Consider the following 26,734-nt stretch of genomic DNA (forward strand, 5'->3'; position numbering starts at 1 on the left):
TATTATTATTATTGTGATCTGCGACTGCGACAAGTGGGCTGAATGTCCAGGCGCTCAGCCTCAAACCCAGTTTTCCACCATTCTTCCTTCTGTCCCATCTCGTTATCCTTCTCTTCTCAACTACTTCTTTTATTACGAGGTCATCATGGCGACCCGCTCAAGGACATTGCTCTTTCTACAGTTCCGTAACTCGTATTCGGGTGCTCATACTGCCGCTTTGCGCCAACAATATAACCAACAACAGCAACTCCAGCAGCAGTCCGCCTTACTTGCCACAACTGGAGACGACAATGAACGGGTCGGGCTTATGGACAGTGCTGAAACAACCATCGAAATGATGATGCTACCCCCTAAATGGTACTTATACATTTCAATTCTATCTGCTCCTTTGCTGGAAAGGGAATGTCGCCTTACACGATGACAATCAGAATTTTTTTTTTTTTAAAAAAAAAAAAAAAAAAAAAAAAAAACTTATACATCAATCTACTTCCTCTTCCAACATAGGACAGATATTGTCGATGAAGTGGATGAGGAATTGGATAAAATTAAAGCCAACAGTAAGGATCTTGAAGCTTGAAGTCATGGACGATTTCTGGAACAGGAGAGAACTAATGCCACTGCTACAGTATTGGAACTGATTATTTTTATCCATCTTCTATTGCCAAAAAAAAAAAAAAAAAAAAAATGGTAGTCCAAAGACTAGATACTATGCATAAGAAGCACCTGCTACCAGGATTCGATGATCGAATCCAAGAAGAACGAGATATTGAACGACTCACAGATGAAATCACACAGGTAATAAAAAAGAGAGGCATGTTACAATACTTTAACTCCAACGCTACAAAACATAGAATCAAATTGAATGTATCCTAAACTCTCGATATCTTTGCTATGTTTTTTTTTTCTAATAGCAATTCCACACCTGTCAACACAAGATAAAACAGATTAACTCTGAAAGCAGGAACTCTTACTCAAATCAGGAGCAGATCATGTCCAGGAATGTGCAGATGAGTTTAGCGCAGAAGGTCCAAGATATCTCATCCAGCTTTCGACAGAAACAAAACACCTATATGCAACGTAAGTCAATTACGCTCTTAGAAACTTAAGAGGAAAAAGCCCCTACGCGACATTAACCTCCTACCTCCTTTCTTTCCTAAACCACTATCTCATTTAATCAGGCATGCGTGGAGTGGAGCTTAGAAATAAGGATATCTTTTCCGGAGTTCAACCGATCAATCCTTCAATAGCAGACGGTCCAGAGGAAAGTGTAAGTCTAGCGGCGACATTCATAGATTGGTGGCTATAGAACATAAGACAAATGACATTTGTGATAGCATCTAATTTTTTTTTTTTTATTTTTTTATCGATATTAGGGCTTTACAAACTCGCAACTCGCGTTTGTAGAGCAGTCAAATGCAGCCATTACGCAACGCGAACAAGAAATCAACCATATTTCACGGTCAATATTCCAATTGGTAGATATCTTTAAGGACTTACAGACCATGGTAATAGATCAGGGTACATTGTTAGATCGAATCGATTTCAACGTAGAACAAGCAGCAGTCCATCTTCAGGATGCGGTCTATGAACTCGATGAAGGCGAAAAGTATCAAAAAAAGGCTAGAAATAGAAAGATCATTCTATTACTCATGCTTATAATTGCTGGTCTTTTTATTATCCTCATCTTCAAACCACGGCGTCGCGATACTCCTCCACATGTTGACGAGCCTATTCCTCCCCCTTCTGATCCTGTCCCTGCTCCAGTAGATCCGTTTTCAAGGTAGCACAATGTTTTTTCCTATCTAACTTAGACAATACCCTTGGGTCACTGGCTTGAATATAAAATAAAATAAAAAATAAAATAAATAAAAAAAGAAAAAAAGAAAAGGCAAAGGTGAGGCTCTCTCATTTTGAAAATACATCGCGTCCTTTAGTGACATGGACAATATACGATGTTAGCATCCCGGACTTGGAAAATTAAGGTAGAAAAAAAACTTTATGAATAAACAAATAATCTATGAGTATGGTCTATTTTCTATGTGGGTTCTATAAGACATTTCTTTTTCGTGCTCCAGTGCTTGGATCCTATCCAACAGAGCTTTGTTCTCAGCTCGCATAGCTTCTAGTGACATCTCCAGTCTCTTTACTTTGTCACTCTCGCTCTTCAACCTCTGCTCTAGTTCAGATTTACTAACTTTGGTGGAAGACAGAGATTTTGAAGAATGATGGCTCCTGTTTGTTGTGCTGATGGTACTGCTAGACTTAAAGCCTCGATGTATGCTGTTTTTATTCATAAAATCGCCATTGTTGTCGCCAGTTGTAAAATCACTTGTATGGTTTGAGATATCTTTTTCAAAACATCGACATCGAGACTGACAATCCTCACAGATTTTCCGGGTTGTATATTCCGCACAGGCATTCGCGGTGTTGGTTGCTTCTAAGGCTACCGGGCCCATTAATTCAGAAGAGGCACTCAGCTCAAGTCCTTGCAACTTTTCGAGCGTCTCATTACTCATTCTTAAACCTACTTCCTCAGAAGTGCTGCCTTCTCGACCATAACTGCAGATAATATTAATATCTCTACCCTTTCCTGCTCCTGCTTCCCGTTGACTTTCATTTGACGCCATGGACGTAACCCCTGAAGGGAAAAGTGGGGACTCTTTTGACTTTCTGATTAAATCAAACTCCAAGATTTCGCGAGCAGTTGGACGCATACGGGGATCCTCTGCCATGAGCCAGAGCACAAATGCTGCCTCTTTCGGCCAGCGGCTGACAAAATCCGGTGGGAGCTCGCCATTTCGAAGGTTCCGCAAAACCGTGTGTCGCTCCATGAGCGTTGAGAATGGGTGATAGAGTTCAAAAAAGATAATGCCGAGCGAGTAAATATCAGCCTTCTGGTCATATCCAAAGTTTGGCCTTGCCAGTTGCTCAGGAGACGCGTACTTCATGTGTAAGAAAAAAAAAAAAAAAATTAAGGCCTACTCCAACATTTGATGTCTGGCTAATAAAGACGTCTTCGGTTAGTAACTTACGGTAACGGTCCCAACAGCCGTCGTCCTTGTACGCGAGGACCGTGAGCCTGTGGTCACTATATTGTCCGTAAAAAAACACTGTGTCAACATGGAATTTTTTTTTTTTTTTTTACGCTACCAAAATCTAAGATTATGCCGATACCTGATGAACTATGTCGTCGTAGGAGCGGTGCTGCTCCACGCCTGCTTGGACTAGAAGCTGAGGTAGAAGATGCGGCAGCAATTTTTCCCTCGTGCGAGATATCTCCTTCCGATGCAACGCCGCCATCCATATCTGTCACAAGCCCAAAATCGCCAATCTTTGGAACCATGGACTCAATGTTCAGAAATAGCTCATGTTGAATATCCTCCTTCGTTAACGACGCTTGCCCCTTATCCTTTGACATCAAAGTAGAATTGGGCTCCGGATCATCGATACTGATATTCATCGAACCTGGATGTGTTGGAAGCACAGTGGATGAACTAGGACCCTGATCAGACCAGCCCTGACGAGTCGGCTGTGCGCGATGATGCTCAAACCCAGGAGGCATGCCCAAAAAAATATTCCCAGGCTTTAAATCTCGATGGATCATATCCTGGTCGTGTATGTAGGCAACTCCTTCTACGATAGCGTGAAAAATATGCTGATTTACAGCGGGATCAACGAGGTCCATGCGACAGTTCTGCTCTTTTGGGGATCCGGGAGCGCTGTGTGTTATTTGCTCTGAGAGACGGCTTGTTTTGTTGATCCTCCCCCCTAACTCAGGTGACAAGTCCTTTCTGAGTATCGCTGAAGGACGCTCATTCCTATAGATGAGGTAGTCCTGCAATGTGGTTTGGCACAGCTGCATTTGGATAAACAACGTTAAATCCCGCATGACAAGTTGCCCGGCATTGTTGTGAAGCTGTCTTAGACCGCATTCAGGTTTATCGAACCCACACAGCTGCTCCCGCCCTCCATCAATAATTCCTCCCTTGTTGGGCCTGTTCAAGTCAGGGAACGAATATGGTCGCAACTCATTGCAATTTTCTAGCGCTTTAAGCCCTTGGTCTTTGGGATAGAGGTGGTTGTAACGAGACCCCAGTCCAGAGTATGATGAAGGCGAGGGCCTCTGGATCTCCTCAATCGAAGAGGAAAGTGCAGAGTACGAGCTTGGTTGATGCCTTTTTGATTTCAGAGAACTCTCAGAATCATCCAGATCTTGAGAGCGATCTGCGGTTGCGCTTGGAATGCTGCGGGCCGTATAAGTAGAAAGGGTAGGATTGGCTCGCTCTTTATGTTGATTGTTAAAGAAACCATCAAATACCGAACCGGGATCGCTACGGTCAGCATTGCTGCTACCTGAACCACTTGCATCTTGCGATGCTACAAATCGAACTTCTTCCTCGTCTTGCGTGTCGTTAGCTTCTTCCTCGCCAAAAACAATCCTCATAGATAAGTCTTCTGGGTCTGTCGAGCGCCGCCCTTTATAAGAGCTATGATAATCAGCGCTGGCCCTCCTGCGACGCCCACGTGTGATTGGGTTCCCACGTACGCTTATTGTATTGGTATACTCGTCTTCCTCATATTCATCATCGTAGTCGTCATCTAACTCTCCATTGGTATCTACCTGATTGCTATAACCTCTGTCACTATTGTGTGCCCCACGTCGTGAGACAGGGTAATCAGCGTGCTCGAGCCACGATGAATAATAGCGAATAACATTTTTGTGGTCTAAGCGTGCCAAAAATTTGATTTCGCGGAAAATCTTTTCGTACTTCATCTTGGCTCCGCCACGAAGACGGACTTTTTTGATGGCATACTCAATTCCATCGAGCTTGTTCCTCGCTTTGAATACGCTCGCAAACCCCCCTTTACCAAGTTTGCATAATTCTACAAAGTCATGCTTGTAGCGTGTAGGATCATTATCAAACATATCGCCGAAAGACAAGGTCCGCATCATTAAAGAAGATCCAAATGCAGAATCAGTAGTAGAGGGCGTATGCAAGAATCCTGAGGAAACGATATCCTTGGACGAAAAAGGATCGGGCGGGCCGTGCAATCTTACTGTAGAGCCCAATGATACCTTTCCAGTCACTGTGGGTGTTGATGGTGGAGCCATAATCCTACGACTTTCTAAAACCGTTTGCTCATGTTTGATGGATGTCAATGCTGAGAGGACTAAGGAACGGAAAGCGCGCTGATAGGACGACCGTACAGCACTCATTTCTTCCAGATACTCTTCATCGATGATACCCATGTTACTGAGAGTCTTGCAAATAACTAGTACGTCGCCAATGATGGTCGAAGGCAAATGTTAATGAATTTTACATAAATGACATGCGAAATGAGCTAAATCCAAATGCTCAAGTCTTTACCATAGAAAAGCTTTCGGTTTCTCTCTGGACTTTGATCATATAAGAGGCAAAAATTATCTAACAGCGATACCAGTAACAATTTTCCCTGCCGTCTCTTGTTCTCCAGCATACGTTCTTGATCCCGCCTTTTATTCTTAGGGATAACTTGGTAAGTATGGTTTTCAAGGCCGATTTGGTCGGATTCTATAAATCATAAAAAAGGGACATTGCGTCAGGTACGGCAAAAAAAAAAAAAAAAAAAAAAAAGAAATATGAGGCATATAATGATGGCCTTACCGTCAAATTCATTGACTCCAGCAAGCATTTGGAATCTTTCTGCTGCCTCTGAGTAACCCTCTATTCCAGAAGAATTACCGATACTCTCGTCATCTTCGAAACCCATAGGTGCAAGGAAGTAACTTCCGAGGACATTTTTACTTTTGAGACATCCATAATCATCTCTACCTCCATCTTCATTATCATAATTGCCACTGCACCTATTGCTGTAATCTTCTTCTTCTGTCCTATTCTCTGCCTCCGACTCTTCTTCATCATATTGGCTATTGAAATTAGAGTGACCTGACTGGATGTACATTCTCCTACGATCACGACCATTCGAATTGACCTGGTCTTCATCCGATGATCCAGAATGATACCAGGCTTTGTTCCGGTTACAGCTCTTTGTAGGATGTCTGTTATCGACAGCTTCAAAGCTGTGCCACACGTCCGATTTGAAGTGAATGTGGTCAACATCATCACTGGTAACATTGGTCAATACATTGTCAACAATAATAGAAGTCCTTTCATTCACAACGGGCAAGGCTGGATAATGGGACATTACAAAGTCTCGAGTCTTCTCCATATCCCTGTCAGAATTAGAGTGCAAAGCCGTGACAGTTGTATCGCGCATTGGCCTTTCTTCTTTAGTATCAGTCAGCAATGCTGATATCGTACTCTCATAATCCTGCTCAGAATCCGAGTGGGCGGTCATGACCGTTGTACTGCGTATCATACGACTTCTTCTGTTGGCAGATGGGAACGTTCTAGGGGAGGTAGCCTCGTACTCTGGCTCAGAGTCAGAGTGTAGAGTCATGACGGTGGTGTTTCGCACCAGCCGTCTACTTCTTGTATCAGAAGTGCATGGTAAAGGACCAAGAGGCCTTTGGCTGGAAGCTTCCCTCAGTCGCGTTCTATTTATTCCGAGAGAGGCGCTTCCAGGATAAGATTGAAGTCTGGATGAAGATGTTGAACTAGAATTGCTTTGAGACCATAAATCAATAGTCCTCATAGGGGGGCTGCTTTTGAAGGGCGCGTCCGTAGTCTTGTCAGTCATGCAGGGTGGTTTTAGTATGGTCTTTCTAGGAGCGATAATTTCGGAGGAGTTGGAAAGAAAGCTTTAATGCTACGGGGTAGTGGAAAATACAAGTGAAAGAGAAAAAGGGTTTAGAAAGATGAAAATTGAGAAAGTGTAGGATAGGAAGAACATATCAGTAACTACACGGAAACGACGCGAATTGTCTAATGAAATGACTACGCAGATTCATAGACGTCGTTTTCATAATACATGATGCACGCGCATCCCTCGTCACAATGATTAACACTGTTGTTTTACTGTGTCACCCACTACATGACACATCATCGCTTTTTTCTGTGACGGAAGTAACATGCTTGATGAGTTAAGAATGTTGAGTATGATATTAATATCTACATCATCACATCGACGAACTGAGCAAACTGAAGAGTACACGCATAGGTGCGTAGAGTATGTAGTTTGTGGATCTTGATGGTGGAGGGATCGATCGAGAAGCGGGGATAAAGAAAAAAATGGAATTTTGTAGAAGGATTTTGCTTTGCCGTGTGCCCTTTTTTTCTTTACCTTTAAACTCCTAGTAACAATGGTCTTCAACGGTACGAAGACGAAGAGATAATAACCGGTTACAACGGTTCAATTGACCAACTGTGGTCGACAATAATCATTATCCAGAAAGAATGACCCTAGCTTAATGATAACAATTTTCAATAAGAAAATAATTACAACAACACCAACAAAAAAAAAAAAAAAAAAAAAAAAAAAAAAAACTGTAAGAAGAGTGGACTAAAGTGTCATGGAGAAAAACGTGGTAGGTGACTAATGAAGACTTGGAAAAGATGAATGAGCAAGAATGCAATTAGACCAGATCAGATGCAATTGAGAAAAGACTCGTGAAGGTTAGGCGTTTGAATTGGGAAATAACAAATTTCTTTAAGCCCATAAAATCGTATCAACGCCCAATAAGAACGTATTCAATGCATGAGATAGCATATCTCTTTCCAACAAAGCTATCACACTGAGGAAATGCAATTGATGTCCCATCACCGAAGTGGATTACTTTACAACACAAGTTTTTGAAAGAACGTAAAAACCGTCAGTGGCACAGTAAACTCCTTTTGATGCTTTTGGGACTGAGTGAGCAATTAACGTGAATCGTCCGCCTGGATCTGGCAAGGCAAAGCACTCTTTTTATTTGGTAGAAAGGATCCTTGGGACAAAAGCCAATAAGGATTGTGAGTAGCTGTGAATAGCAACGAAAGCGAAGAAGTTTAGACGATTCACAACATTTAAAATAAACTGTAACCCTTAAGAATAATAGAAAGCAAGGAAGACGATCACCAAGGATAAGGGCGTTACTGAGTTTATGAGAAAATGCTATACAAGGAACCGCGATTGAGCATTTTTCGATAACAAGGACCCTCAGAGTTACAGGATTTATTATCTACACTTTACGAACAAAATGCCCTAAAGACTATAGACGACAAACAGTTACTGCTGTGCGAATCGTTATAAATAGGTTGGCCCATTTAAGGTCGCAAATAACGCGGTATCTAATGACCATAGCCACATCGTTGTACTGCCACAATACAACATCCTGTTCATAAATCATATCAGCATTGAGTGGCCCCTTGATCCGCTGAGACTTGTGCCACGGCTCTACTCCCTACTTGGTCTGTTGTGCGCAAAGGTCATCCTTTAGCTGTAGTCCTTAATCATGTCGAGTCCTTTGATTTTTTTTTTTTTTTTTTTTTTTTTGGTAAAAAGGACCCAGGGTCATGGGATTTATTTCTCACACTCTATGAACAAAATGCTCCAGAAACTATAGTCAATAAACAGTTATCACTGCACAACCGGCGAGAGCTGCTGCATCCATGATTTCATAAACCCTGACCGCCGTGGTTGGTACTTAAAGTCCACCTTTCCGACGTGGCCTGTTGCGCAACGCGACAAATTATGCACTATCCGTAGCCATCAGAAACTTCATTCCACCCAGCCACTCCATCACGTCCAGTTTAGTTTTCCCAAGGTAGCTGTCCCGGACTCGGTTATCCGCGATCTTGTAGATTTCTTTTACATTCAGCTTCTGTCTTTGTCTGAGGGAAGGGACAAGGAAATCATTGCTACTACGTCTGTGCTCCCCAACACAGTTGCCTCCTCTAGCGCGTTTGCTCGTAGCAGTGATTCCACGAGTCTTTTCCCATTCAACGGTGACTTTACACCGTTTGTTCCAGATTTCTGTACGACCGAATTCTTCTATGGCCTTGACGAAGCGCCCATGAACGTTTGACAAAAAGTTTTTTTTTTTCACGCACTTACACAAAAAAGATAGGGATCGTCAGGATGATCACGTGCGGCTCTCGCTCTTGTTTTATACCCTGTTGAGGCCTTCTAGGCTCCGGTTTAATGGAGGATTGGCGCAATTGGCAGCGCGTCCGTCTCCAAAGCGGAAGGTCGGGAGTTCAAGTCTCTCATTCTCCAATTTCCTTTTATAAAATGAAGGATTAATCTATTTGGCAGCCCATACCAAATATAGTAATTTTTGCCTCTATTTGGCAGCCTACTTCTGGGGGCTGCCACTTAACTTCGCACTCTTGGGTGGCAGCTGGGCTGCCAAATACATTACTTTTTTTTTTTTTTTTTTTTGATAAACAGGGTCATAACATCAGTGGTAAAACAAGCAGCGTTCTGTGGATACATTGCCTTGCACAGCTAATGCCGCCGGAGGTACTAAGGGCAGCGGCGATGACATCTTCACAAAACAGCCTTCAATGTACACGGTTAGGGAATGGTTTATTGAAGACGTCTAGGTAGTAGGTGAGACGCGTTTGCTCCGAGCGAAAACCTCTCATAGGCATTGATCTCCAAATGGCACCTCCAAAACTGTATGAGCGACCTACTTGAAAAAAAAAAAAAAATAAATAAATAAATAAATAAATAGTTAGAGGCCAAATAGCCCTGGGTAGGCTGCCAAGTAAATAATGAATGTTATTTGGCAACTGGGCTGCCAAAGAGAGTCTTGAAAGTTGATTATATTTGGCAATGGGCTGCCAAATAATATTTAGCAACTAGGCTGCCAAATAGATTAATCCTAAAATGAAATGAAAACAACTTTTGATGGAGTTATTTGCACGACTCCATACACACCTTATTTACATCGCAAATGATTTTTTATTGGGATGAAGTTATTTGTACGGCCCCCGTGCAAATATCTTTTTCCTTTTTATTGCACGGGAGTGTTTTATATGGAAATGTCGGTACCCTTAGTGCTATAGGTAAGGTCACTCATTCCAAACCCAATTGGGCTTGCTTTGTCTGGAACTACTAGCAGGCGCCGAAGAGTAACTTATTCAAGTGGGCTTTACGCTTTCTGGCGAATGCTAATAGTTGTAGTTATGTGATGAGTGCAACAAAGCATAGTATGTGACCAATCTAGACAACCTTCACTGAGGATAATCCTATGTTGATGGGAAGCACAGGAGCTCCTGTTGAACTTGTTAACATTCAACAAAAAAGGCTCACTGCTGTAGACCAATGTATCTTTTTGGTCATAACATCCAGCTATAATCCTATAATCCAGTCACAGTAACGGCTAGAGATGCATCAATGTATTTATGTGATCCTAATGTTTCCTGCCTATTGATGTTTTTATTGAGAGGAAGCTCACCAATTAAAGGCGGATTTTTTCTTGAAGGCTGAAATAATAACTCCTCGTGCGAATAAAAAAAATATATTAATGTGTATGGAGCTGTACAAATGTCTTTTTCCTTCTTTATTTAGTCCCAGAGTCGCATGAAGAATAACAGCATCTACTCTGGGTTACGTATGACCTTGATAAGATAAATATTCTGGTAGTATTTGATGCTTGTGTCGTGGAAGGCTTCCTGGTAGTGGTATTAAAGACTGAATTACATACCTGATAAATTCCCCCTATTTTGTCGGATATGTGGGAAGTTCTCTGAGACGGAACAACATCTGCTCTTCAGTTGTCCCAAGAAGCTGGAAGTGTGGCAGGGCGTTATGAAGAAATTTTTCGGAGAAAACGACTGGTCAGCCTTCCTACTGGAGTCGCTATTCTATGTCAACCCGATGAGGATCAATCCACCAACAATGTGCCTGCCTTCTTGTTCTTTAGTACCATCCTGGCAACAATCCGAAAATATCGCCATATCTGTGTCCTTCAAGGAGAAGACTTTGATGTGCCACGTGTCTTAGCCGGTATCGTATTTCCCTGAGGCAGGTATGCGAAGTAAGAGGTGTTAAAAACTATAGGGAAATATTACTTTTGTACACAAATATTTGTTTTTCATTTTGCATACCAACTAACAATGCCCTGCTTGTGATAGTTCAGACTTCGAGCTACCGAATACTATGATGTTAAGCAATAACGTTTAATAGCGAAGCGACGATAATAAAATACCTGTGGTTTACTATAGTACTATTCAATTTGATAGGAGTTATATTCCTTCACTTATTATGGGCTTCAGATGGGAAGTTGATGATCTGCAATGAAAATATATGGCTCAGCACAATATCTTCTACAAAAGCTGACACTTAGATCATAAAATTGGACCGCTACTGTCGATATCCAATATCAAAACCAAAAATGCCATATGGTTTTAACGCTTCTTACTTTGCATACCTGGCTCAAGGAGAAAGCTCGTTCTACAATACATGTATTGGAGCATCTATGGAGCAAGAGCTTTTATATAGGCGGATCGAGGCTGATAGAAAGCAATGGTTTGATTTGTCCGTTTTGAACTTCCATAACTGAGTAAATGACTAGGTATATGTATACTTTCCTTACCAATATTACAATAACAGTGATAGACCATATCCTCCCTAGCATTTCTTCCACCAAGATCAAAAGGCATCATGCAACCACCGTCCATTGCGACGAGGCAAGTCCTCGTTGAGATATTAAGGTAAAAGTAAAAAATTAAAACATTCACTTAATTCTGTATCCCATTCGTTCAGTAGATATTGTTTTATTATCAATCCGCTCCAGCTAATATTACAATGTTGTGGTCGATATCAAATATTAATAGTTAAATATTTGTCATGATTTGGCTAATATTTTAAAGTTTCTTTAATATCATGGGTCAAATCGGATCTTTTGTGCGAAATACGTGTATGGCATAACTTCGTCCGTATAAAGGGCAAAAATTTCCATTATAAATAAATGAGTTCAAGATCCTGTATTGCCTTAAAACTTTTTTTCGGCGTGTGTATTGCCGGTCAAAATAAATAACCGAAAACTAACTAAACTAACTGCTATGGAGCCAATCTGACTTCTTTATTTCTCCAAATAAAAATAACTCTTGAAGACTTACACATGATCCTAGCGTCTGCTTGGTGGCTCCCATGGCATCATTTGATGGTGTTGAGGGCTTGATTTTTATCCGGTATGCTACATGAACTTACAATGTTTAAATTCATCAACCTATGATATAGAGTGGAAGCATTATCTTACTCCTTCCTCGCTCGCTCGCTCCTCCCCAAGTTCCATTATTGTTATCACTACCACTTGTTCCTGTATCTTCCCATCAACCTTCTTTTCCTGAACAATTCATCTTCTATCTATTCACTTTGAACTTTTAGCCCAGTCATTAAGCAATAAAACAAACAAACAAAAAAGCTCTCTTGTTTATACTTTTGCTGCTCTTCCCTTCTTTCGTTTCTTTTCATCGCCACTGTATTTCGCTTCCTTCTTTCCCTTTCACTCGGATATTGACCATGGGGCTGAAGTCCTTCTTCAAACTGGTCGCGAGTCGCGGGGTTTTGCCCTCGGAAACTGATGTGGGCGCTTTCTTGGCGGCAAACTCTGGTCATTTTGCTCATGTAGATCTCCTCGGTATGTTCTATTACGACATCCACGTAGAGTTGTCCATGCAAAGGTGAAAAATAAATCAATCATTAAAGTAGGCAGGTCCCTGGTTCTCGAGATGGAGAGTCTTTTCAAAACGAACAACCTGACCATACACATTGATGGAAATTCTTGTACTAAGAAAGAAAAAGCAGGAACGGAACGTCAAGCCAGAAGACAAAGAAATATGAAACCTTGAACAATATGGACACCTACAGGAAAAATCCACGGAACAGTGTTTGGACTCATCCTCAAGTCATGAGACGCATCTAGAAAGGCCTTCGAGAGGCCTACACCTTGAGCGACCAGGGCAAGGACCAGCTGGCAACAGGCCTTCGCTTTGTCTTCAATGTCTGTCTGGGCGCATATGAAGCGGACCCATGCATAGGACGCCATAATGAGAAGAATGATGGAGTTGTGATATCCAAAACTCTTTTTTTTTTGCGTACGAACGAGTCTGCATCCTAGTGTGCCTCCTTCCACACCATCAGCGGAAGCTTGGAGTTTGTGATGCGGATGACATTATCCAAGCATTAAATCTGCCAACGCACAAACATCTACTTCTATTATTATTCATAAGGCCAGAACATTGCGTGGCGGTCATAGCGGGCTTAATAAAGGGTTCCCGCCTGGCAACAATAATAAAAGTCAACTTTGATCCCTTGATTTTAAGTTTGAAAAACATCTCAATATGGATAGGTTCTAATCATGCTTTCGTCCCTCACAGCTCGCGTTAAAGTCGTCCAAAGAATCCGGAGAAGAGTACTCCGTTGCCGCCGACGTAGAGCGGCAAGCACGTGTGTTTGGTATCAAGGGTCTACAACGGCTTCGATGTTCAATATGCCGCTGCTCCTTCGCACATTGAGTTGGGCCATACGGCATATAACAGGCAAAAAAGAAAGTGTGCATTGAAGGATATGCAAGACTCAGTGGCAGATCTGAGGAATGTAATCCATACAATGACAGTGAGCGGTGTTCAAGTGCCTGAACAAACTAGCTGATATCAGCTGACCTTTGAGTAGTGCCAATGACGTTTCTCTTTATTGATCTGATCAAGCGAGCATATTTGCTTCAAAGTAGATCATCCCGCGTTATTTAAGTAGCACTGTAGAGTCGTTTACCACAGCTTCTCTATTGAAAAAATGGAGTCCTATCATACCTATGATTCTATTGTCCTATCATTCTGCATTTCCTTAAACTGGTTTCGAGACCATTCTATCCATGATGAGGCCACGATAGAGCTACCTCTGGGGTTTCAAATATTCTTTGCACCGGGAGGCCCTACTCGGTTGCCTACAGGCTGTATAATGCAACAGCAAGGAGACCTCGGAACGCCGGCACCGAGCAGACTTTCTTTCGAAAATCACAGCATCACCGGTACCGCTGTTCAGAGATCTAGCATCTGTACAGCCGCAGACTCAAGCAGCTGTTTCTATCAAAGTAAACCCGAATCTGAGGCCATAGGACTCATACCATCTGTTCTAGAACTTACGCTAAGATTATCCACCATCAACAATTGGCTTGACCAGAGCTTGAGGGATCGGCTTAACAACTTCAAAGCTTTACATTTTGTGGAGGTTCATGATGGCAAGAAGGAAATCCAGGCCAGTATCACAATCAGCAGTGAATACGCATTGAAGCGTGGCATCTCCAGTGCGTTGAAGAGGATAAAGAAGCGAATCACACTTAATACTTGAACATATTAGATAAGAGATTAATAGCTTTTCAACTGTCCATTTACAGTACTATTAGATGCGGAGAACCTCCTCTCACCACGGTCTCGCACTTTCGAGATAACGTTGACATCAGAACCTCAAAGACTTTTGGTATCACCAAACACTCTTGATTTGGATAGAGCCAAACCAGGAAAGCAGCCTTTTGGCCGCGCATTGCTAATCAAGTTTCTCCGAAATGTTAACATGTCTGCGGATATGTGTTATACATCTGTTTCCAAGATTGACGAAACAGCTTCTACTTCTTCGTCGAGAGGAAATCATTCGCCTATCCAGTCTGCGTTACGCTATACTAGCTCTACTTCACATGTCTCTGCGCATCAATCAATAATGAAGCACTGGCCGGAATTCTATAAACTCATACTAAGAACTCCTTCCTTCCAAGCCTATCCAATCGTACATAAACTTGCTGGAATTGATTTGGATGCAATGCAACTTGTGGTCAATTTTGTGTACCAAAGACACATAGAGGGACCTGGATTTACAGGAATTGTGGATTGGCGTCGAGTGTTTCAACTTGCTTATCGCTTTAAAATAGATCAGCTTGTTGGGATTGCATCCACAAAGATATGTGAAGAGGTACAAGCGCAGCATATAGTGCCAATGCTATTCACATGGGTATATCAATACCCGGAACTGGAAGGCAGGCTTCTGACCCATGTTATGAAGCAGTGGGAGCGCATCTTCAAACCAAGTCTTGATGCAATTTTACGACCATATAGGGCGCATCCAGAGTACTACAGGATCTTAAAGAGACTTGTAATATTAGAGAACACAAGATAATATTATTATATAAAACAAGTAACGCCACCAACATTTAGATGCTGTTTACAACAAACGTGTACTGCACTTAGGGCATTTGAAGTCTCTTACAACTAAACTTGTTGACAAACAGAGACCATCAAAACATATGGATGAATTCGATTCACTTACTGAGGTGCGGGAATCATTACAGCTGCCATTGTATAATATTGATGGACAACCTGCATAATGGGTCTCATTAATCGAATATACTGACTAAATTCATTCTTGGGGGTTGTCATGTATAGGCTGTATTCTTGGTCATGCCCAGGGCTGAAGCTGTAGTAAACAGAATCAAAAGAAAAGGCAAAAGAGGTAAGTCTTTCCCTTCATTTCTCTATCTCTCCTCCTCTTTCTTCCTCATGGAGGCACATTTCAGTTTCTTGGATTTCCTTTTATTGTGGGGCTGACCTGAATGGATGATTCTCGTTTAATGCTAGGCAGTTTGTTAACCGGAGGAGATCACTTCAAGTTCGATGGATTCCAGCAACTTACAGATGTCAATGAGCCTTGGGAAGCAACTGAAATCCGCCATGCACTGTTCAATAAGGAATGGAGTCTGATCTCTTCACGCATTGAGGTATGACTGGCAAGACGTTCATGTAATATTATCCAGTGTTTTTTTTTTTTTTTTTTTTAGCAGGGATTCTGATTTCTCATAAAATATTACGATGTGCTAGAATGTCATGCTGAGCATGAATACCATGGTGCTGTCCGCCATCTATGACTTTGTTGAGAAGGCTTACACTCAGAAAATGACAAGGTATTAGCGACTTATAGATTGATAGTATTGCAACAACTCTGCAATTCGAAAATAAACACATGCATTGTTAACATGACTCTGTACTTTGCTGTTTCTAGAACTGTCATGCCAATCCAGGAACTTCCGACAGGACTAATATTTGCAGGAATCAATATTCCGGACCACGACTTGTTATTTCAACAGCTTGCACAGATATTAGCCGCACCAACCTCTCCAATGATTGACACAGAATTGTCCTTGGATATACCAATGGAGACAACTCAGAAAAACGTTAACAACAAAGTCGTTATCCTACAATCTAAAGACTGCATAAATCTGAAAGCAGCATTGAAGTCAATGATTCAACAGTTTTTAGGATTAAACATGGATGGAGCCATCAACTCACTTGAGGTAGGAAAATAGAATAAATACAAAGGCTGTAATAGAACCAACTCGATATTTACTGATTTCGACTTCTCAATTCTACTTTTAAAATGGCTATATTTAATGGACATGTTGTCACAGAGTGGGTTAAAACTACAAAATCACGATATGTTTGTTTTGGAGCAATGGTACCGGTCTCTTTGTACCCCCCAAGAGGAGAAAGTTGCAAATCAGCAGAGGCAGCCGACTCTTGTGGTCATTATTCAAGACTTTGAGAGCTTTGATCAAGATACGCTACAGGATCTGGTTACAATATGTAGCAATTATCAGGATCGAATCCCGTTTGTCTTTTTAATGGGGTTAGCTACTTCGATAGATGCATTACATCAAGGTCTCCCGAAATCTGTCCTGAGCTTAATGCAGACAAGAAAGTTTCAGATGCAGCAGTCATCAGAGTGTCTTACAGCCATCATCGAAGATCTCTTCATGCATGGAAATGTGAGTGTTATGATCGGACCTTTGCCAATGAAACAGCTTATTGACCAATTCATGCATTACAATTTCTCAGTGAGCGGATTCGTTGCCAATTTAAAGGTGAGAGAGAAACACAAAAGCTGAAACTCGTTGTTTTAAAGGACAGTATTTGTTCAACAGATCAATAAAAGTAATTGACGCTCATCATATCTCTTCGGGTATAGTACATTGTCATGCATCATTTCTATGCCAATCCATTAAGTATACTTTGCGATCGTGCGCTTTCGTCTCAGAGTAGGGCACTGGAACTGCTGGAAGTAGGGCATTATGACCATATTCGGATGCTTCCTTCGTTTCAACGGTACATATGGCTCTCGTTATGGATGGCTATGTTATTCTTGCCACTCAGAGATGCCTCAGTATTCATTTCATTACTGATATCCTGTTGTGATATATTGATAGCTATGTCGAATCAAAAGTAGAAGTGGATCCTCAAGAGGGAGAAATGCTATTGCTAGATAATGAGTTTTTGAAGCTTCAGATCCCTGATATGGTTAGAGATCTCCAGGAGTATCATAGGAACTTTGCGTTAGTATTTGAATTCCTATGGTTTCTTCAGGCACGATTCACGATTGCTATTCTCAAAAAATCGAAGCGTGCGCTCTATTTCATGGCGCTTGAGGGCACTCTGACAGACTCTACTAGTATTTCTTTCCTTCTGAACCTTGTTAGGTACATTTATGGACTCAAGTGAACTCAGTGCTGTTTTGAAAGCACCGAGTTTCGAGCTTGAAAGTTAATGTTCAATTTTTTTTTTTTTTTTTTTTTTTTTGAGAAAACTAATAGGAAAATGAACTCCAATGAGATGATGATTTTTATCGAGGATTGTTTACAGTTCTTTAAAAAGTCGTCTCGCTGTCGCCCCAAGGCATCGGTAGAGGAGGGAAATATCATGGATAAGGAATTATTGATTCTTCAGAACATAAGGGATCGTATGGTGGAGCTTCTGGGTGATATCAGCGATGATTCTGTGACCAGTAGCAGCGACGTCGAGGATGGTGACCAAGAGATGAAGGAGGGGGACGATACCGAACAAAATGAGGAAGCAACCCAAATGAAAGATTCAGATCGATGGGCGTTAGCTAACGGAGGGACCAGTAAAAGGGTACTCAATAGACAAGAAACCGCAGGCGCACCAATATTTATCAAGAAACGAAAATTGGTCAGCGTAAAGGCAAACGTAGCAGAAGGCCGACAGACGCGAATCGCCAAAAAGACAAGAGAAACAGTTAGAATCCCTAAAGGTGCCTTAGGCACGTACACAGTGCTTGTCACTGAAGTCGTTGATCTATTTGAAAGGCTTTTCAAGTAAGGGTGATAGGAGGAAGTAGTATTATGGAGTCATTAGACGGCTGTAATGAGACACTAATTGTTCCAATCTGTTGCTACACTCAAGAACATATTTAAGCCATCATAGCATCATGCCTCTTCATGAAGTTTTTTATTATTCGCAAATCAAGATCCAGCAAAAGGCATGTCTTATCCAACATTCCTTATTACTAAATCATTCAAGAGTCGAAATACTTACCAATATTGCCTCTGATTTCTGTAGGCATTTTTGCCACAACCACGAGTTTCGATCCAGACAGCGCTTGGGCAACCCGAGTTGTACCTTAACTGCAAGTGCTGCCAAGTACCTTCGAACACTGCTGCATTCATTTCACCGGCAGAAATGGTTTTATCTACACAGCATGACACTTGCATCCTTTACAAGTTGTATGTCGAGTGTGGGCGTATGATCAACATGTATGATTGGTTTACGGCCTTTGGCATGATTCTTGAACGGGGTACTCAATCTGACAACCAACAGGATAGGTCAATGAGTAATGGGGATGAAAGTAATACATTGGCTCATAAACGATCCAAGAAGCGAGGGAAGGTGTCTATGGCTGCCAAGAGCAAATCTTTAAAGGAGCAAAACCTGGACCAGAAGGAGGTTCAAGCACGGTTTATTAGTGGGGTGGCCGAACTGCAGTTTATGGGTTTTATCAAGCCAACGAATCGCAAGACAGATCACGTTCAAAGGTTGACTTGGGGTAATATTTAGTCTATCAAAATCTAATCCTGTGAATTATGTTATAGAGGGCTCCGCAAAAAAAAAAAAAAAAAAAAAACCAAATCAAATATGCTGTTCTTAATATTTATTTTAACTTCTTGTCGACATTAATGTTGTGAATGAGCTAAAGCGAATCTGCATGTGAAAATATTTTATGAAAATTACAATTCAGACCCGAGGAGTCTTTAGTCCTGTCTTTACATAGCAAGTGTGCCGTGAGTACGGCGCATGCCAGGGAGTCTGTCCTGCTCTTTTAATCTCACATCGTTCAGATCGAAAGCAGTGCTGGCCCAAGGTGCGTTGACGTTCATGGCAGCCATAGCATTAGGATCCTCCCTAAGTGGCTGACCAACCTTGAGCTCCATGTGCTTAACAGGATCCAAGACACAGAGACCGTTCTGGTCAAAGATTACACGTGATGTACGGTTATAGTGTCCACGGTTCCTCTTGCGCTCATTCATGGCCTTGGTCTTCTCATCTGGACTGACTTTGTTGGAGACGAAGGACGTAGCGGAGTCAATTAAAGCACTAAATGTGTTTTTGCCAGTTCTGATACGAGTGTCACGGATGGTGGTCGCCAGAGCCTTATCACCAGATGATAAAGTCTCTTTGATTTGCGTCTCGAGAGCATGGGCAATAGCGTTCTTGACAACGGTTTTGATAAAGGGTTGAGCTAGTGCATACATGAATGAATGCTCCGATCTGCGCATCTTGATCGACAGTGCATGAATTTTGACTTTGACGTCTTCAATCGTGAAAAGTGAAGGGGTCTCTTGATCCTCTGGCGTTTTATGGCCCATGATCTTGATGTCCAAGCCTTTTTTGTTGATCAAGACATCAGCGATACCTCGGTCTTGGAAGCGGAATCCCTCCTTGGTTTTGACATAGTAATCAACATCACGGATATTGGCCTCAAGACCCTGGATCGTCACGCTAAAGTCATGCTTATTAGTGTCAAGCGAGCGATTAGCGTTGCCACGTGGAACCATACGGATTGTATTATTCATGTTCATCTCAAACAGACGAGGAAGCAAATCGGTACTCGTCAAGATCATATTGTCGAATACAAGATCCACCTTCAAATCTGAGTATTCAATACGAGGGACAGGGATGAACTGGAAGGACTCCATCATGGAAGGTAGGAGAACATAGCGGAAGTCATCAAACAAGTGAGGCTTGAATGCTAATTTTCCGTTTCTAAGAGATAAAAAATTAAAAATAAAAAAATCAGATGTTACCACTCTATACCATTTTAGGAGCCAACCATAGCCCAAAACGCGTGCTATAAGCACGATAAAAAGCCTTACTTATCATAAAAGAGATCATGAGCGAATTTTTGGAAGTTGGCAGAGACCTCTTGGGAGCGAGGATCCGTATTAAGCTTCTCAATAAAAATCTGTCCTTCCCGCATGATAACATCTGTGTCAGACTTGTACTTGACGTTTAAGAGTTGTCGGCCTTCATCGATCAAAATAGACCCATCATTATTGATCGTCTGAGAGGTTACATAGTTCGGCTCACGGAGTGCTCTGGTCAGGAAATTTGAGACATTGTTGACATATTGGTTCAGTTCTGGATCTACTAGTGTCTTATTCCACATGTTCTGGATGTGGGCAATAATCGGATCCAAAGCATAACCTTGTGCCCAACGTTGGAGTATTACTTTAAACTCAACAATAGCTGCCTCAACATTAGGATCTAGATTGTTGGATACGAGGTGTTAGAGGATCAACAGCGTCCAAGTGATTTAAGGGTAAAAAAATCTTTGAGCAACAAAAAATTCAACTAGGGCAACCATAAACTTACCGTGAACGACCTTGTTGGCTTCAGTGCTGATGTTTCCAGTAGGCTGCTTGGCACGATGGCGCCAAATGCCGACCAAATTCATGATAGAGTCAATTGCAGTTTGGTACTGAGGCTCAGATTGAATCTGACTGATGACTAGTTTTAGTCGTTCGATCAAAGCAGATCGTTGCTCTGGAGGCAGCTTGGTGTTGGCATAGTTAATGGCGTCCTGCTGGGTTTGAGAAGCCCGGGTTTGAGCTTGGGCCTTGAAATCCTGGGCCTGTCTAGCCAATTGCTGTTTCATGTCTTGGGTTTGCTGCCTAGCTGAATCCATTGTGGCATTGGAATGGTCCATGAATTCTTGGCGTGTATCTTGAGCGACGGCTGTAGGATCCTGTTTTGCACCAAGGGCCACGCTCTGGATCTTATCCGTGACACGGTTAATGTTATCTTGAAGCCGAGAACCGCCCGATGCACTTGTGGAGGTCGCGCTCTGTGTAAGGTCGTTGGTTTTGTTGGAGACCCTCTCGCCTACCCCTTGAGCTGTAGAAGCAACCTTATCGGCACCTTCATTAAAAACCTCCCTGAGTAACTGGAACAGCTCGTTCAAAATGGATCTAAATTCAGCGTTTGTAGTTAGAAGTTTGGCAACAGCAACCAAATTATCCAAGGTCTCTTGGCCTTCTTGTTTAGCCTTCTTTTGGGAAACACCAACGTCGAGAGAAGGGGCCTGAACATTTTGGGAAGCCGAAGTTGAAGCCTGGGTACAATGGTAGATAAAGTTCTGGAAAAGCTCTTGCTCGTTCTTCTCATAAATGATGCCACGAGTGGTGCGCATGAGCTCCTGGAAGTCCTTGTAGAGTGCACGGCCATCTGCTGAGAGCATATGGGCGCGAGCCTCAAGTGAAGGCGAGTTCTGAGCCATAGCCAAGAAATGATCGAGCTGCTCGTTAGTAGGGAGACGGCCCTTTACGAGTGCTTGGAGGCATTCAAAGAATTTTGTCTTTTGGTTGCGATCGACTTCCTTAATATGTTGAGGGATTTTGGCACCGCTATCCGCGATAGGGACATTGCGGTATGAGGATTGTCCTTCAGCGGGTCTGTTGTTGGACATGGCTGATTAAATTAGGTGGTTAGGGATAGACTATAAGTTTATAAACGATAATTATAGCAATAGTGGCAGTATAAGGAATAATCCAAAGAAAGAGGAAATAACGCAAGTAGAGCAAGTGGTAAGAAATAAATATGATAAATAACGTAAAGATGAGATAAGAGAAACTGTGTAGAGTGAGTGGAGGGACAATCGAATAGTAGAAGCGTTAGCTACTTGATCAGGAAAGAAGACAAGTACAGTTGCGTGTGTATTGGTTACCTTTAAATAGGTGGATAAGAGATAAAAAAGATTATTTGATTCTAGAGAGAAAGAAAAAGAAGCATAAGACAATGAAATTCGCATCAGTCTTTTATATCTAATCGCAAAAGAGTGAAAACATTGACATCACTATGGATCGTTTGTGCAGAATGCAAGATGAATATGGTGAAGGTTAAAGATAACGACGAGAGGAGGATGAGGATGAACGAGAGCCAGGATGAATATGTAATAAAGGCCAGACTAATTAGCTAGTTAGCCATACACAGATCACGTAATGATGTGTGTTGCATCCAGACGTTGTCATAGAATGGATAAAGATGTAGCATTTCAAATAAACTAGGACATATAAACTAAGCAGAGTCCAACGATTGGTCTATACACAGTAAGTAGTATTGTCGCAATGTCACGACCAAAAGGTTAAATAGCAAACAATAGGAAAAAAACAAGGTCTAGAAGATCTAGCGGCGACAAAAAAAAAAAAAATCCCCGGAGAAAATCTCGTTGGGCGGGTTTTTGAGTATAGCCCGTTTCATTTGGTCGCGATACCTTATATTTTTTGAATACTTTCGAGTGTATTGGCAGCCAATTAGCTCGCTTGTTACGAGTATTGTTGCAAGTCCGTCACGTAGTGAGATGCCACCAGAACAATTCAATCATCGTTTTTAGATTAAAAATATAAGGTATCGTGACCAAATAAAATTGGCGATATCATAGATGCCAAATGGCGCCCGTTCGCAAAATAACACAAAGTGATGACGCTACACCGTTTGTCATCGTTAAAATAAAGTAAAAATTTATAGTATCTTATCATCATTATTTGCACACACGAAAACACGGTCTATTTGACTTATTCGTTTGATTCATTGGTCCATACATCGATCCACCAAAAAGCAATTTTACTGATGAAGGATGGGGGACACAGCAGATGTAGTGACAAAAGGGTTGAAGATATTTGGCAAACGAAGAAAGAATTAAGGAAAGCATTGACTATGTTTAAATGCATGCCTTTTTGTCTTTCAAGAGTGAACCCATCAAGTTCTAGAAAATATTTGGTTGTTTCTTGTTTTGCTTATACCAGAGGGTGAAATCAAATATCATGTCGATGTCATTATTTAGTGGCTATGGCGTATTTGTTTCGCATTCCTCTTGCTACTAATTATTCTGTGACAACAAACTTTCGACTAAAATTAAAGCATACAAAACACAGACCCTGCATTTTAAAGACCATTTGCTTGACACATGATAAATTTGGATACAAAGTGGTCCATGCGGTTATTGAGAGGTTGCACCAACTATTTCATGAGATGATGGCAGCATCACAAAGAGCCAGAAACAAGCTTTTTTTTTTTTTTTTTTTTTTTTTTTTTTTTTTTTCAGTGACATTTATTTTCTATATTTGTGAATTTGTGCTGTAAAAGTGAGAGATCCAGCGGGGGAGCGCTAAGGAAATCAAACAATTTAAAAGTGAATAGGTTTGGCATAGGCTGCCATGGCTGCTTCCTTGAAAGCCTCAGATAAAGTGGGGTGAGCGTGACAGGTGCGGGCTACATCTTCAGAGGAGGCACCATACTCCATGGCCAAGACGCCCTCAGCAATCATCTCTCCAGCATTGGGGCCCATGATGTGAATGCCGAGGATGCGATCCGTCTCCTTGTCAGAGATCATCTTGACCATACCTTCGGCATCGGCGTTGGTACGAGCACGGGAATTGGCAGCAAAGGGGAAGGTTCCAACGTTGTAGGCGACGCCATCCTTCTTGAGCTGATCCTCAGTCTTGCCACACCAAGCAACCTCGGGATGAGTGTAGATGACTGATGGAATAACATCGTAATTGACATGACCATGGCCTCCATTAATGTACTCGACAGCGGCGATACCTTCTTCCTCAGCCTTGTGGGCTAACATGGCTCCATAGGTGACATCTCCAATGCAGCGAATGTTGGGGACAGATGTGCGGAATTCCGAATCGATGGGGACGCGTCCGCGTTCATCAACTTGAATGCCAACGTTCTCGAGGCCAAGGCCCTCAGTATAAGGCTTACGACCAATTGAGACCAAGACGACATCGGCCTCCAACTAATTTAACATAAACAACAGAATATTAGATGTTGAGCAATGTTTCAACAATACACACATGCAGTAGTGTAGACACTTCCCGTATTCGACTTACAGTCTCAGGATTCCCTCCCTTGGCAGGCTCAACCTTGACGCCGACGCGGCCGTCGCTAAGCTTCTCGGTGCCAAGAACCTTGGTGCTCATCTTGAACTTGAATCCTTGTTTGCTGAGAGTGCGGTGGAAGGCTTTACTATTTATACCCAAAGACATATAACCATCATAACTGGATGTTATTAACCAAGTCCACCTCCTTCTACCATAACACATATAAGGCCACAAGGCATTAAGTAATATCAAGAATAACAACTTGTATATATAAAGGGCAAGGATAAAACGTACGCCATATCGCTATCCATGCCAGCACCGATAGCATCAAGATACTCGACAACGGTAACCTCAGCGCCAAGACGCTGCCAAACAGATCCCAACTCGAGGCCAATGACACCAGCACCAATGACGACCATTTTCTTGGGCACTTCCTGAAGATCCAAGGCGCCAGTCGATGTTACAATTTGCTTCTCATCAACTTCAATTCCGGGGAAAGGCGAAGGGACTGATCCGGTAGCAATCAAGATGTTCTTGGCCTTCAAAGTGGAAACATTGCCATCAAGACCAGTGACTTCAACCTCATTAGCACTCAAGAACTTTCCAGTTCCTTTGTGATAAGCGACCTTGTTCTTCTTGAATAAACCCTCAATACCCTTTGTCAGACCGGTGACAGCAGTAGTCTTGGCCTTCAACATGACAGGAAGGTTCAAGGAGACGCTGCCAACTGTTAAAATTTCAATATAAAGGTTAGTATTGAATAAACACGCCAGAATGAGGCATAACTTTTGAGGTTACTAGATGCTTGCATTGATGATATAAAAAGTGCTATCCCCAGGGGCCGTGCTAAACTGGTTCATTGTAACTGTTGCAGGAACGAGCACTAAATAAAGAAATAAGTATAAGAAAAGACGAGGGAAGAGCAACATACCATCAATACCGCGAGACTTGAGATCATGTTGGGTCTGATGGTAGATATGAGAGTTATTCAACATGGCCTTGGAGGGGATGCACCCAACGTTTAAGCAGGTGCCTCCGAGTGCGCCACGCTTCTCTACACATGCTGTCTATTGAATGTTTTTTTAAAAAAAAATCGATTAGTCTCTCTTCAGTGCATTGTTTTAGTGACGTTCATGCTGTCATTTATAATAATAGAAAGCAGTATTCCGCTTATTTTAGCTATGTATACCTTGAGGCCAAGCTGGGCTGCTTTGATCGCAGCAACGTAACCACCGGGGCCACCTCCTATGACAACTAAGTCCAATTCCTCTGAAGAGATGTGAGGATCGTATTTTGAATTAAAAGACAAAAAAAAAAGAGTTAGTGCCTCATGCTCTCAGAATATTCTCACGGGTGACTACAATCATTTTCTCCCCAACGAATCAGAAAGTCCGTTGTCATGCCATTCTGGAATGTTGATCGTCTATTGCCTAATGTACCGATTTTTTTTTTTTTTTTTTTTTTTTTCCTTACCAGAAGAAGTGGAATAGAGGCGGGGCATTGAAGTGAATGCAGGGGCACGAAGTTTTGGTGCATGGCGAGCAGCAATCTATGCAGTAGTAATATCATAAGAATGACGGAAATGGAGTCAGATCAGATCTTCGCGCAGTAATAATTGCCAATTGCTCATTTAATTAAATGTCAAAGCTGTTGTTGTTGGGTGTACCTGCGCAAGAGGAGTCTTGGATGAGACCAGGCGAAGCATGATGATTATGTTGTGTGGTGTGAAGGGTGGAAAACAGGTGAGTAAAGGAAAAATAAATAAAAAAAGACTTACTTGCCATAAATGTGCTGCTGGCTTAGCAGGACTGAAGACAAATTGTTTGAGAGAAACACCATTAACAATCCCCCGCTTGCTTCCGCTTCTATTCCTCTGCACCCTTGTATTTTTGCAAAGCTGATGCCCGTTACCGGAATATTAAAAAAAAAAAAAAAAAAAAAAAAAACTTTTGTGCGTTTGCTTGTTGCTCCACATTTACAACAACTATGCGTCTTTGACTCTTAATCAAAAGTATCGGGCCGTTTTTATTAATGTGCTTGCCGGTATGGCCCGGTTCATCTAGTCGCGACCTCACAATTACAGACATCTTGAACAATGAACATGTTGCCCGTGTTTGCAGGCTTTCTCTCCCTTCGTTCTACCTTCTAGGAACGCACAGGGCATACACCTTGGTCGTTATGGTTCATTTCCCAGACCACACCTTTTATTTTAAAACTACTCCATATCCTGGATCCCGATATGGGAACTAAGAAAAGATCCTAATCTTTGTCCTCCTATTGTCAAAGTGGATAAACACAAAGGCCACGAGTGACAGAAATCCTTGCATGCGACATCATGGGCGATGCAAAATCAAATATATTTAGAGCATTCTGTCCCTCTTTCCGCTATTTTATGCGAGGACAAGGTTGAGCCAAAGACTTTGGGCAAAAAAAAAAAATATTGGCGATGCAAATTCATCATGTTCAGAAAAAAAGTTGGCATGGCTTGAACATCCATTCATCTATCGCTTTTCAATCTCCCTAATCTCTGTCCTTCTCCCCTATACATACTCCACACCACGTTTCTATTGTGGTTATCAGCCCCACCGCGTGTGAATACACCAGTTAGTCCTAATATTCTCCGCGTGTTATCCTCGTTGAAAG

General features: G+C 41.9%; 6 protein-coding genes and 1 non-coding gene across 7 annotated transcripts; 3 read left to right on the plus strand and 4 right to left on the minus strand.

The window, feature by feature from the left end:
- The first annotated feature begins 89 nt into the window (after window positions 1-89).
- On the plus strand, window positions 90-1,833 carry BCR41DRAFT_336916 (t-SNARE). The gene is made up of 6 exons (XM_022022050.1): window positions 90-357; window positions 505-557; window positions 692-795; window positions 912-1,077; window positions 1,179-1,267; window positions 1,374-1,833. The coding sequence occupies exons 1-6, from the start codon at window positions 146-148 to the stop codon at window positions 1,782-1,784; spliced, it is 1,035 nt and encodes a 344-aa protein (XP_021881007.1). The 5' UTR covers window positions 90-145; the 3' UTR covers window positions 1,785-1,833.
- Window positions 1,834-3,571: 1,738 nt separating this feature from the next.
- BCR41DRAFT_297551 (kinase-like domain-containing protein) lies at window positions 3,572-4,891 on the minus strand (the record flags this gene model as incomplete). Its single annotated transcript, XM_022020458.1, has 2 exons — window positions 3,572-3,699; window positions 4,645-4,891. Coding segments are annotated over 2 exons (375 nt in total), but the record flags the coding sequence as incomplete, so codon positions are not given.
- A 3,720-nt stretch (window positions 4,892-8,611) lies between these two features.
- On the minus strand, window positions 8,612-9,280 carry BCR41DRAFT_396607 (hypothetical protein; the record flags this gene model as incomplete). Its single annotated transcript, XM_022028824.1, has 3 exons — window positions 8,612-8,920; window positions 9,035-9,143; window positions 9,222-9,280. 3 exons carry the CDS (start codon window positions 9,278-9,280, stop codon window positions 8,612-8,614), a joined length of 477 nt encoding a protein of 158 aa, XP_021881009.1.
- On the plus strand, window positions 9,066-9,138 carry BCR41DRAFT_t79. The gene has a single exon. It is a non-coding gene; the product is annotated as a tRNA-Trp (tRNA).
- A 5,728-nt stretch (window positions 9,281-15,008) lies between the features above and the next one.
- Window positions 15,009-18,804, plus strand: BCR41DRAFT_78368 (origin recognition complex subunit 3 N-terminus-domain-containing protein). Its single transcript, XM_022031017.1, has 11 exons — window positions 15,009-15,193; window positions 15,306-15,372; window positions 15,498-15,637; window positions 15,738-15,820; window positions 15,919-16,210; window positions 16,325-16,777; window positions 16,882-17,018; window positions 17,120-17,389; window positions 17,504-18,025; window positions 18,114-18,189; window positions 18,270-18,804. The coding sequence occupies exons 1-11, from the start codon at window positions 15,167-15,169 to the stop codon at window positions 18,762-18,764; spliced, it is 2,562 nt and encodes an 853-aa protein (XP_021881010.1). The 5' UTR covers window positions 15,009-15,166; the 3' UTR covers window positions 18,765-18,804.
- A 556-nt stretch (window positions 18,805-19,360) lies between these two features.
- BCR41DRAFT_296853 (hypothetical protein) lies at window positions 19,361-21,588 on the minus strand (the record flags this gene model as incomplete). The annotated part of the gene is made up of 3 exons (XM_022020443.1): window positions 19,361-19,970; window positions 20,081-20,471; window positions 20,580-21,588. Coding segments are annotated over 3 exons (2,010 nt in total), but the record flags the coding sequence as incomplete, so codon positions are not given.
- Window positions 21,589-23,301: 1,713 nt separating this feature from the next.
- On the minus strand, window positions 23,302-25,833 carry BCR41DRAFT_354244 (putative LPD1-dihydrolipoamide dehydrogenase precursor). The gene is made up of 7 exons (XM_022024277.1): window positions 25,758-25,833; window positions 25,565-25,640; window positions 25,281-25,360; window positions 25,023-25,158; window positions 24,386-24,818; window positions 24,101-24,236; window positions 23,302-24,006 (listed from the first exon to the last, which is right to left on the minus strand). The coding sequence occupies exons 1-7, from the start codon at window positions 25,794-25,796 to the stop codon at window positions 23,389-23,391; spliced, it is 1,518 nt and encodes a 505-aa protein (XP_021881012.1). The 5' UTR covers window positions 25,797-25,833; the 3' UTR covers window positions 23,302-23,388.
- Window positions 25,834-26,734: the final 901 nt, after the last annotated feature.

The sequence above is a fragment of the Lobosporangium transversale genome (genome assembly GCF_002105155.1).
Source record: "Lobosporangium transversale strain NRRL 3116 chromosome Unknown BCR41scaffold_20, whole genome shotgun sequence".
Taxonomy (NCBI): domain Eukaryota; kingdom Fungi; phylum Mortierellomycota; class Mortierellomycetes; order Mortierellales; family Mortierellaceae; genus Lobosporangium; species Lobosporangium transversale.

Excerpts from the sequence above, each read along its gene's own strand:
- BCR41DRAFT_336916 (XM_022022050.1), top strand. The coding sequence starts at position 146 with ATGGCGACCCGCTCAAGGACATTGCTCTTTCTACAGTTCCGTAACTCG. Across the intron at positions 558-691 it reads GGATAAAATTAAAGCCAACA|TCCAAAGACTAGATACTATG; the intron begins GTAAGGATCTTG and ends AAAAAATGGTAG. Across the intron at positions 1,268-1,373 it reads CAGACGGTCCAGAGGAAAGT|GGCTTTACAAACTCGCAACT; the intron begins GTAAGTCTAGCG and ends TATCGATATTAG.
- BCR41DRAFT_354244 (XM_022024277.1), bottom strand. The coding sequence starts at position 25,796 with ATGCTTCGCCTGGTCTCATCCAAGACTCCTCTTGCGCAG. Across the intron at positions 25,641-25,757 it reads CCAAGACTCCTCTTGCGCAG|ATTGCTGCTCGCCATGCACC; the intron begins GTACACCCAACA and ends ACTACTGCATAG. Across the intron at positions 24,007-24,100 it reads AGGGAGGGAATCCTGAGACT|TTGGAGGCCGATGTCGTCTT; the intron begins GTAAGTCGAATA and ends ATGTTAAATTAG.
- BCR41DRAFT_78368 (XM_022031017.1), top strand. The coding sequence starts at position 15,167 with ATGGATGAATTCGATTCACTTACTGAG. Across the intron at positions 17,390-17,503 it reads TTCCTTCTGAACCTTGTTAG|GAAAATGAACTCCAATGAGA; the intron begins GTACATTTATGG and ends GAAAACTAATAG. Across the intron at positions 18,026-18,113 it reads CTATTTGAAAGGCTTTTCAA|AACATATTTAAGCCATCATA; the intron begins GTAAGGGTGATA and ends GCTACACTCAAG.